The sequence below is a fragment of the Trichechus manatus genome, unplaced genomic scaffold, assembly GCF_000243295.1.
Source record: "Trichechus manatus latirostris isolate Lorelei unplaced genomic scaffold, TriManLat1.0 scaffold00037, whole genome shotgun sequence".
In the NCBI taxonomy this organism is placed as follows: Eukaryota; Metazoa; Chordata; class Mammalia; order Sirenia; family Trichechidae; genus Trichechus; species Trichechus manatus.
In genome coordinates, this window is record NW_004443973.1 from 14,352,570 (window position 1) to 14,364,707 (window position 12,138).

The following is a 12,138-nucleotide window of genomic DNA, read 5'->3' on the forward strand; positions in this document are numbered from 1 at the left end:
GGTTCAAATCCACCAGCCGTTCTGTGGGAAAAAGAAGTGGCAATCTGCTTCCACAAAGATTACAGCCTTGGAAACTGTCTTATGCTGGGTTCTCTAGAGAAGCAAAACCAGTGAAGCATATATATAAACACACATACATACACACGTATACGCTACAGGGTCACTATGAGTCGGAATCGACTCAATGGCAACAGGGGTGTGTGTGTGTGTGTGCGCGCGCGCGCGTGTGGAGAGAGTTTTATATCAAGGAAATGGCTCACATGGCTGTAGAGGCTGGAAAGTTCTAGGTCCATGGGTCAGGTGTCAGGCTGGTGGTTTCTCCTGACTCATGTAGCTGCAGGGGCTGATGAACCCAAGATCGGCAAGTCACACGGCAGGCTGCTGGCTCATGGGCTGCGGAAGCTGACAAATCCAAGATCGGCTGGTAAAACAGCAGACTGCTGGCTCACAGGCTGTGGAGGTCGATGAATCCCAAGACAGGCAGGCAATATGGCAGGCCACTGGCTCAGCTTCCAAGAATTGGAGGTCAGATGATGACGAGCCAGATGCAGGATCCAGAGCAAGCAAAAGCCAGTGAGCTTTGCCAGAAAGTTCATATATACTGGAGGCAGGCTACATCCCCAAGGAAATTCCCTTTCAACTGACTGGCTGTTCATGGCAGAGCTCATCATGGTGATGATTACATCATTACATAACTGCTGACCTGTATCATAACTGCCAAATCACTGAGAATCATGGCCCAGCCAAGTTGACACACAACCTTATACCATCACAGAAACTTTATTGGGGAGTTCTACTCTGTCCTATAGGATTGCTATGAGTCAGAATCAATCTGAAGGCAATAGGTTTGGTTTTGTATATGGTCTATCCTGGGGAATGTTTCATGTACAATTGAGAAAAATATGTATTCTGCTGTTGCTGGGTTAAATGTTCTATACATGTCTGTTAGGTCTAGTTATAATGTTAAGTCTCCTATTTCTCTGTTAATCTGTCTAGTTGTTTATCCATTAATGAAAGTGGGGTAGTGCAGTCTCCAACTGTCATTGTAACCAGTTGCTGTTGAGCCTATTCTGACTCATGGCAACCCCATGTGTCAGTGTAGAACCGTAGTTCATATGGTTTTCATTGGCTGATTTTTCAGAAGTAGACTGACAGGTCTTTCTTCCCAGATGTCTCCGAGTGGACTCGAAACTCTAACCTTTCAGTTAGCAGTCGAAGGTCTTAACCATTTTTTACCACCAAGCGATTCCAACTATCACTGTAGAAATGTCTATTTTTCACTTCAATTCTGTCAGTTTTTGTTTCATGTATTTTGGAACTCTGGTGTTAGGTACATGTATATGTTTATAAAATACGGTGCCTGGTAAATTAGTTTCTTCTCCTGTTACTGTTGTCAAAAATGAAATTGATCCGGGAAGCCTGTTAAGTGGGATGTTGCAATAGAGCTGTCAAGACCAGAAATGTCTACTAAAGAGGAAATGTGTGGGAGTTCTGCCTACCATCATCATAACTACTTTTCTTTTCTACTACTCTCTAGAAACCAGCTTACTTGGATTATTCTATTTGACTTTCCATTACTTGTCAAAAAACATATTGGAATCATCAATTTAATGTTTTGTTTTATTCATTCATTCATTCCATAAATATTTATTGAGCATCTAGGTGCCAGGTACTGTTCTAATAAGAAATAATCAACAACAAAAAAATCTCTTCCCTAATGAAGCTTACATCCTTGTTGTTCTAAACTTGTTCTTGTTTGTTTATTATTTAATATTTTTAAAACTGCTTTTATTTGTTATGTTATTTAATCCCTTTTTAGCAGTTTGGTACACTAGCTAAACCAATAAATGTTAGATAATTCCCATTTACCATTGCTGTCTTATCTTTTAGAGACAGAAAGAAAATAATAAGACACTAAACATTAAAAAGCATTAAAATCTCAAAAGTGATTTTAATTGGGAACTCTAGCAGGTGAAATTTTTAGCTGTTTCTTTCCTTTCCTTCCCAGCCTCATCCACCCACTGACACTCTCTCCCCCAGTTTTTTCTCTGATTTCTTTATTTTGATTCGTTTCTTTTTTTACATTTGAACATGAAAAAAATTTAACCATATACTAAAGCAAACAGACTACTAAAACGAACCCTCATGCCCTCATGTCTCATCAACAGTAATTAACTCATGGCTATTCTTACTTTTTTTTGGGTATTCTTACTTTCTTTTTTCCCTCCCCTTCAAATTATTTTTAAACAGATTCCAGACATCATATAATTTCACCTATAAATATTTCACTATTTTTATCTAAACGAAAAGACTTATTTTTTACACATGGCCACAATCACTACTAAATAAATTCTTCAATATCATCAAATGTCTAGTCAGTGTTCCCAATTCCCCAATTGTCTCTTATTTAATAACTGTATGGTCCTTTTATAGTCTTTTAATTAATAGTTTCCTGCTTTAACTCCCTCTTTTTGGCGCCTCACCCCATGCATTTTACTTTTTGAAGAAATTAGGTCATTGAAGAACAGTTTGGATTTTCCTGAATGCATCCCTTCATGGTTATTTAGTATGTTCCTCTGTCCAATCTATTCTCTCTCTGTTTGAGATATTAGCAGCCATTGATGATTATTTCCTAGATCCATCAGTTCATCAGGGATTTCAAATTCTCTTTCATTCCTTCTTTGTTTACTAGCTGTAATACTCCTATAAAAGAAATTTTATCTTATCAACTATTTGGTTACTCTGAGGTATAGATTGTACAGGAAAGGCAAGAAAATACTGTATTCTTTCCCTTATAGTACTCAAAATATTGAGATGGTGGTTCTTTATCAGATTCTAAAAGTAATTAATCAGTACTTATTTGTATCAGTGTGAACTCTGTTGCAATTAATTTTCTTGTTGATGCTCATGTTACTCCATCTCTGTTAGGGGAACTCTATTCAAGTTGTCTCCTAAATCTTTTTAACACAAACCTAGTAGCCTTGGTAACTTCTATATTTCTAGTATCACGAGTTATACTGAGTTTGTCCTATATATTCCCTGCCCTGAAATCAGCCATTTCACTAAGAAGTCCTAGTTCATTTTAGTGGTAAATAGTATTTAGAGACCAAGATCTGGGTGCTAAGGTGTGCTTATTTCTATAGGCCTGATTCTTTATTGGCCTGGTCTTGAAAACATGTATCAAAAAGCCCCATGCTTTCTCTCCCTAGTCTAACATGTTTGACTTATACTGAATTACAGACTTATAATTGTTGTTGTTGTTAGGTGCCATCAAGTTGGTTCCGACTCATAGTGACCCTATAGGACAGAGAACTGCCCTATAGGGTTTCCAAGGAGTGGTTGGTGGATTTGAACTGCCAACTTTTGGTTAGCAGTGGAGCTCTTAACCACTATACCACCAGGGCTCCAACTTAGAAACCCTTAAAAACATGGCTTAAATTAAGGGTCTTTATAGCAGTTCTGTCTACCTGTAAAGGTATTTATTTACCTGCTACTTCACTATTGTACAGAATGGCTGTTCTAAAGAATACTTACTTTGGGAGCCTCTATTCTCCATAAGAGAAGAGAACAGTATTATACAGTCTTCCCATTCCACTAATCCCCACAGTCTTTGCAAAACTTTAGAAGGTCCAGAGTTAAAATTAATTTTTTTATTCTCATAGTGCCATTTAAAAAAATATAATAAGGTAAACTAAATTTGGAAAGAACTGTAGATTGAGATTTTTAGAACAAATGTAAGTGTTCTTATTTGTAGAAAAGTGCAGGCATTCAGAGATGAACACAAAGGGGGTGGGGACAGAGCTGTAAAGGAGGAGAGTTTTTATATACTATTGAAACTAAGTTGGTATTTAATTCAAACTCGACTGTTAGAAAAGCAAGATGTTAACTGTAATCTTCAGGGTAATCACTAAGGAAAAAACTAAAAAATATACCGAAAAAGAAATGAGAAGGGAATCAAAATGGCACACTACAAAAGGTTAATGATAAAAGAGGAACAAAAAAGATGTAAGACATATAGAAAACAAATAGCAAAATGGCAGAAGCGCTTCCTTGTTAGTAATTACTTTAAACATAAATGGATTAAACTTCCCAATTAAAAGGCAGAGATGGGCAGAATGGGTAAAGAAACATGATCCAACTATATGCTGTCTACAAGAGACTAACTTGAGTTCCAAAGACACAAACAGGTTGAAAATAAAAGGACAGAGAAAAGATATTCCATGCAAATAGTAACCAAAAGAGAGCTGGGGTAGCTATGCTAGTATCAGACAAAATGGACTTTAAAATTGCTATAAGAAACAAAGGACATTAAGTATTGATCAAAAGGGTCAATCCATCAATGAGATATAACAATTATCCTTTTTGCCTACACTACATTACTTAATCAACACAACAACCCACTGAAGTCAATAGTCTATCTATATCTAAAAGAAGGAAACAAACTTGGCCAAATTAGATCAAGTAATACCTGTATTTGAACTCAAGAGAGTCTCTATGTCTTAATTCTTTCCACTTCACCACACTTATTTAGCAAGGAAACACCCTAGAAAAAATGCTTGGGAGAGAAATATAAGAATTCTATTTTCTCTTTGCTTCACACGTACTCCTGTTGAAAAGGATTAAATTCACTGGGACTAGAGTATGTAAAAGTTGCCACTATCTCAAAATATCTTGGTATTGGAGAAGATGGACAGCATTCAGTCAAATCCTTCACATTTTTTTAACTCTTTCATGTACAAATTATCTTTTTTTTTTTTAATACCATGCGTTTTCATTAATGGAAGGCATGCTGAATCAAGGAGCATTTCTGAAATTTTGTTATGAAATATAGATTTTGATACATAATATGTGGGGCACATATGTCCCTCAGGACTCTGCATCACCTTCTAAATTCCTTGACAGGTGCATACAATATATGGCACCTGAAAATGGGGTATTCACACGAACATGGAATCATCGCAAGAAACACAACTTCCAAATAATACACAGGAACACGGAAATATACTTACAAGGCTTATCTTGCTGTACAAAAGCCAAAAGAGACAAAAGTTTTACACAATAACACCTCGAGGATGCAACACCTCATACAATACCCTGTCAAAACAGTAATTTGTAGCACATGCCCATTTCTTCCCATTTCTAACAGTTATACAGGTCCCCACCCGGTGGCAGCATGCACTAAAAATGGGAAAGCAACTTCCCAAGAAACATGAGAGGCAGAAAATGTAGGTGGGCAAACATACATTCCACTACTTAGGCTAATGTTTTTTAAACTACAGGTTGGCAAATGTATCAATCAGCAGGATGTTTCAAAAATTACTGCTCCAATAGCTTAAGAAATAAAGGCATAGCTGCATGTAATTTAAAAAAATATTTAAATTGTCAATATCTCTGGGCTTAAGAAATTTCCAGGTTCTAGAAGAATTAAATTGCCAAGAAAGCTTAATTCAGTTATTGACCATCTAGCATTGGTAACATACCATCACCATCACACACAATAATATCATTGTAAGCCACACTTAAAGAAAAAAGACTGTATAACTTATAGAGAAATCTCTCTGTTAAGGGCTTCTTTCAAGACTCCTGCCTAGGAAAGTGAGATAAAACAAGATTAAGAATCTTTGCTATACAGATCTAAATCAATCCTTGCTACAGTTATAGCTAGACAGAGATATAACTTTCATTTAATACAGATATGTATTAATCTATTGCATATACTTTGGCTCTAAAATGTTCCCACTGAAAAAATTACTTTGATTTTACCTGAAGATGCTTGTAATAGTACAACCAATCCCGTAGGTCGGTCTTCAGAGGAGGGGCCACTCTGTCCACAAATAACACAGTCATATACTGCCTCAGAAACTTGTGGTTCTGCTGTGGTTATCTCCATAGGAATATCCGTTTCAGGAGAGTCTGAGGAAAAAAAGTTACAGTTCTTAATTTCTAAGGAAAAAAAATCTCTCTTCAATGAACATGGGGGAGGGGAGGGTCAAGTTCAAATAATTTTGAACTTTATTACCAATAAACTTATATAGTAATAACTATGAAAAAAATATCTTGCTAAAGTAAAACATTTATTCAGAAAAAGGTTCAACAAAAAATGCAGAGTTGATATAAAGACTGTAAAGAACATATGGCTAAATACACTTCTGATGTTGTTGAGTCATTCACAAAGAAAACTGATACTAAAAACACAGAGGCAAAGACGTCTGTATCAAGAAAAGAAAACTATAAAATGTAACATTTTAAAAGAAGAAAGGAGACGTTTAATTTTCCTCGAGGCATCTTAGAGGGGAAATTTACAATAACACAGCAATCTTAGAAAGGAAGAGCGCGTAAGTAAGGAAAAAACAATTTCTCCCTTACTCCAAATTCCAGCAATTATATCTCTTTAATGATAATTATCAATATATGTTCATTTACGTACAGAAATAATTTAGATATGGCTGTATTATTAAATATTAATTTTAAAAGCACATTATTACAGAAAATAACAGCAATGTCCTGGTGATAGAATTTCAATAACAAGAAATAAAATACTGAGTCAAAAATGACTTTCAGATAAAGACCCTTAACTTCATGAAGATCAATGATCCTGTCCCTAATGGGACAAAGAAGTGAGTAGAGGGCATTGGAAAGACCTGGGAGGCAGAAGTGATTTTTGAGATGTGTAATAGATGAAAGTATATCTAAGTAAATACATTAAATATATATATGTTAGAGGAAGTTTAGATATTTTTATCAAGAATTCATGCAGATAAAATAAACATATATCTAATATTTATTAACAGTGACTGAGAGGGAAGGGGGCGGGAAACCTAAAATAGAACTTTAGATACTGCCTAGTATTAACAGAAATAAAAAAGAAGCCAACAAAGAAATTAGAGGAAAAAATAACCAACAGCATATGAACAGAATCAAAACTATAAAGCACAATGTCTGTGAAAATGAAATTAACGAGTCAAAATGAAAAGATTTCACAAGAAAGAAAGTACCAGAGGCCATTAAGATTTGACGTGAGACTACTTTGGATTTTACGTAGAAAACTTCAGAAAAGAGGAGGTGAGTCTGATACCCGCAAGTTCAAAGGAGAACTGTTCCCCAAGGGAAGTCTAATGTTTTCAAACAAAAGACATTTCGCATTATTTTGAGGACATTAACTACGTCATCCTTGTATCACTTGTCCATTCTATCCTCTACCCATCCACAAAACTCCATAAACATGAAAGCAAAACATGGAGCAAAAAGATTTTTCCGATTGTTTTGCAAACACTTAGTTTAGATTAATCCCGTGAGTTTGTAAGTATAAAGGTTAAAAATAAAGGCAAAGGCTATTTTGTAATTAAAGATAAATTTTATGTGAAAATAAACTTTAAAGCAACTTTAACCAAAATTAGAATAAAAAATTTTACATGACAGCGTAAACTCTTGAAGTGGAATTGTAATATTTGTGAATAGTGAAGCTTTTCGCTCTTTGATATTAAAATTAATGTTGTAGAATAAGTAGATATTAAAATGCTACCATTGGAATATGATTTTTTAATTCCTTAAACTAGAAAATCTTCTCAGTGGAAACACCTTCACTGCTTTAAATATTAGCTTTCATGATTCACATCTTAGTAAGGTAGAGCACTTCAATTCTTTTACATATTGTAATGAACATGTGGTAGAATTGTATCGGTTAGCAACTACTGTGCAATAAACCACTCCAAAATTTAGTGATTTAAAACAACAACCACTTATTTATTATTTTGCATGAATCTATGGGTTGACTGGGTGTGTGAGATAGGGTCGATGAAATTATGTTTCTTTGACACAATAATATGAGATTGAAATATTATTACACTGTAAGCCTGCTTTCATGTTTATGGAGTTTTGTGGATGGGTAGAGGATAGAATGGACAAGTGATACAAGGATGACGTAGTTAGTGTCCTCAAAATAATGCGAAATGTCTTTTGTTTGAAAACATTAGACTTCCCTTGGGGAACAGTCAACTGCAAAACACAGTGGCACAAGGAAATGTGTGGTCTGCACTTTATGGTAGGCACAGGATTTTCTTCACTGGACAAACTAACTCAAAATTGTATTTTATTTGGTTTTACTAAGAAGTACTTGCTAGTAACCTAATAGGTGAGTTGCTATTTATAAACTAAGCACACTACTTGAGTTGACTACTTTCGGCTAAGAAGTCTGACTGCCCTGTGACAATTGCCAATATTACAAAACTCCCATTGCACAGATATCATGAATTTGGGTAAGGATGCATCAGTACTGTCCTGAATCATCATCATTGTTATTACTGTCACTCTTGCTTTCTTTCTTATTTTTACTTTGTACATAGAAAATATCCTCATTCTTTTTCTTTTCTAAATAAACTTTTAATTTTAGACTAGTTTTAAATTTACAGAAAAGTTCTGAAAATACTACAGAGAGTTCACATATAACCTATACCCACTTTTCCACATTATTAACACCTTAAAATAGCATGGTACATGTGTCACAACTAATGAACCAATGCTTATATATTATTGATCAATTTTGAATAATACAATATTGATACATTAACTAAAGTCCATATTTTCTTCAGATTTCCTTAGTTTTTATCTAATGTCCTTTTTCTGTTCCAGGATCCCATCCAGGATACCACATTATATTTAGTTATCATGTCTCCTTAGGCTCCTCTTGGCTGTGACCATTTCTCAGAGTTCCCTTGTTTTTGATTACCTTGACAGCTTTGAAGAGTACTGGTGAGTTTTTAATAGAATGTACTTCAATGCAAATTTGTCTGATGTTTTTGTCATGATTGGCCTGAGGTTATGGATTTTAGGGAAGAAGACCACAGAGGTCAAGTGTCATTTTCATCACATCATATCAAGTGTACATACCATCAACGTAACTTCTGATTGTTGATATTAATCTGATTACCTGGTTGAGGTAGTGTAAAGTACTTTTTCCCCTTTTCCATACTGTACTCTTTGGAAGGAAGTCACTATATACAGTCACACTTAAGGAGTGGGGAGTTATGCCTCACCTCCTTGAGAGCAGGGTACTTACATAAATTATCTGGAATTGTTCTACATGAGACATATGCCTACTGTCTCCCATTTATTTATTTATTCAATCATTTATTTATATCAGTATGGACTCAGATATTTTATACTTAGGGTTAAATGAAATACTACTTCATTTATTTTTTTGCTCAACATTGTCCCAGCTTTGACCATTTTTGACCCAGCTCTTTCAGTTGGCTCATGTCCCACTGACATAGCTCCCCCATCACTGTCCTTCCTTACCTTCTAGCACTACAGGATGCTCTAGGCTCATCTTGCATATTCCCTTCCCCAGGCCCAGAATCAACTATTTCACCAAGGAGCCCTAGTTCCTTTTACTGGAAAATGGCATCTGAAACCAAGATATAGGCATTGGACGTGTTTGCTTCTACCGGAATATCATTGCTTGAAGACCTTCTCAGCCGACAGAGCAAGGAAATATGTTTGTATACTAACTCATGTATGTGTGTATAGATACATAGATAGCTGTAGTCGAGATGATTCCGACTCATGGCAACCTTATGTTTGACAGTATGAAACACTGCCCGGTACTGTGTCATCCTCATGATCATGTTTGAGTCCATCACTGCTGCCATTGTGCCAATCCTTCTACGTCACCCAACATGAAGTCCTCCAGCAATTTATCCTTTCTGATGAGTGCCTGTTTTGTTGATCAGAGTAGAGTTACCTCCTGATCAGAGGGCTTCCCCTTTTGTGGTTTGAGGATGGCAGAAAGCACAATGACTACCCAAGCAAGAAAGTGATGCACAGCAGTTTATTAGCACTTATGGGGTAAAGCAGCCGGGAAGTCTGACCACACAGGGTCAGGGTACAGGCGGTTGGGCAGCGTCCCGACTGTCCTGGAGGCCCCTCCAGGGAGGAGTACTCAGGGTTGGTTTGGAGTCCACCCCCTCTTATACCAGAATTCAGTTCAAGTCAGTACCAGGTATATCTTTCACGTTCTCAGTGAAGCAGCTCTTCTTGGAGGTGCTTACCCCTTTGATGGAATGTGCTCCATCAGGTACTTACATATTCTTTAAATACCGTATCTTCAAAGCTTAAACTGGGCTTTGTGACACATATCATTCCTTTGGCCTTGCAAGATGCTTCTTAGGCCACAATGACACATCATCCCAACTGAGGGCCATTTTCTAATCTAATTTGATATCGCCTAAAGCAAGCAAGTCAAGCAATGTTCTGTTGTAATCTATAAGGGTTTTCACTGGCTAATTTTCATACGTTGATTGCCAGGCCTTTCTTCCTAGTTTTTCTCGGTCTGGAAGCTCCACTGAAACTTGTCCACCATGGGTGGCCCTGCTGGTATCTGAAATACCAATGGGATAGCTTCCAGCATCACAGCAACATGCAACCCACCACAGCACAGCAAAATGACAGACAGGTGGTATGTGTGTATCCATCTATGCTGATCTCTCCAACGCTAATCCATTATCATATGGATCATTCTAGCCTTTTCTCCTGCTTATCTGTAACCTCCCCACTCCACAGTGAGAAACCTGGCTCCTATTATCCATCATCCATTTACTTAACTGTTCAATCCCAGTATATATGTAAGTGGTTTCAGAATTGTTAAGGAAACAACTTTACCAACTAGAGTACAGTACTTATGTACAGTTCCCTTCACCTTTAGTCTTAACAGACTCCTCTCCTTTACAAAGTTACTTTGTTAGCACCTTTCTCCCCCTTTTAGTGTCATTGTTTCATATATTTTGTAATATAGTCAGATCCTCTTGTCACAGTCTGAACTCCATCTTGCGGTATCTCAACTTCCTAAATGATTTTTTAAAATCTGCATACATTAAGATTCACTCTTTCTGCTATACAGTTCTATAGGTTTTGACAAATGCATAGTGTTATACATCCAACATTACAGTATTCATATAGAATAGTTTCACTGCTCTAAAAAATCCCCTGTGCTTCACCTATTCAGTCCACCACCCCCCCTGAACCCCTAGCAATGAATGGTCTGTTTACAGTCTTTAGGGTTTTGCTAGAATGTCATCTACTTAGAATCATACAGGACGCAGCCTTTTCAGATTGGCTACTTTCACTTAGCAATATGCATTTAAAATTCATCTACATCTTTCCATGGCTTGATAGCACATTACTTTTTATTGCTAAACAGTATTCCACTGTATGGGTATACCATATTTTTCCATTCACCTATTGAAAGACATCTTGGTTGCTTCCAGTTTTGAGCAATTATGAATAAAGCTGCTATAAACATTCACATGCAGATTTTTGTGTGGAGATAAGTTTTCAGATCAGCTGGGTAAATATCTAGGAGTGCCAGTACTGGATCATATGATAAGGCTATCTTTAGCTTTGTAAGAAACTGTCTTTCTAAGTGGTTGTAGCATTTTGTATTCTCACCAGCAGTAAGTGAAAGTTTCTGTTGTCCTCATCCTTGCCAGCAATTGGTACTGTCAGTATTTTTTATTTCAGCCATTCTAATAGGTCTGTAGTGACATCTTATTACTGTTTGTAGAAGTGAGTGTCTTCATATAGGAAAGCTTATAACTTTAGAAAGGCATTAAACAACAGATCGGTAAGAGTACTAATCACAGAGGGAAATCTTTTGCCTTCAGAGAAAAAAGTTTTTGTACTGAAGTTTTTACCTAATAATGTTTTGTATTTGTTTAGTGGATTGGCAAATATTTTATTATAAATCGGAAATATTCTGTGTTATATTACTGGACTAGAAAGTTTAGGAGAACATCCCTAATATGCAAAGATAAGGCAAAATAAGAAAGAAGGAACTATTGACTGCTTACATTCTTACAACACAGGTATGAAATAAGGCAAGAACACAGAAGGAATCTGACAAATGAGGATTAAATCAAGATAAATGAATTATAATAAATTAATTAATATTAAATTGTATCAGTACTACTTCCAGGTAGTACCCCAGATGTGGGTCCTGCTTCATGTGTTAATAAGATTATAATACATAAGGCCACATGCAAATGAAGTAAACAGTAATCAGAGGCAGAGCAATTTAAGATTTGCAAGTTTTACCTTGGGCAATGGATGAAATCAATGGGGTTTTCAGGGTCAAACAGGTATCTT

General features: G+C 36.2%; 1 protein-coding gene across 8 annotated transcripts in view; it reads right to left on the bottom strand.

Moving 5' to 3' along the window:
- Positions 1-12,138, bottom strand: part of UBR3 (ubiquitin protein ligase E3 component n-recognin 3) — a 254,201-nt gene that overhangs the window by 83,028 nt on the left and 159,035 nt on the right. For all 8 annotated transcript variants that reach the window (XR_002823969.1, XM_023730582.1, XM_023730581.1 and 5 more), the window contains exon 25: positions 5,764-5,913. Coding sequence is in view for 7 of the 8 variants with exons in the window: in XM_023730582.1 (XP_023586350.1) it covers positions 5,764-5,913 (150 nt within the window). In the remaining variant the exon portion in view is untranslated. The remainder of the gene's footprint in view (positions 1-5,763; positions 5,914-12,138) is intronic.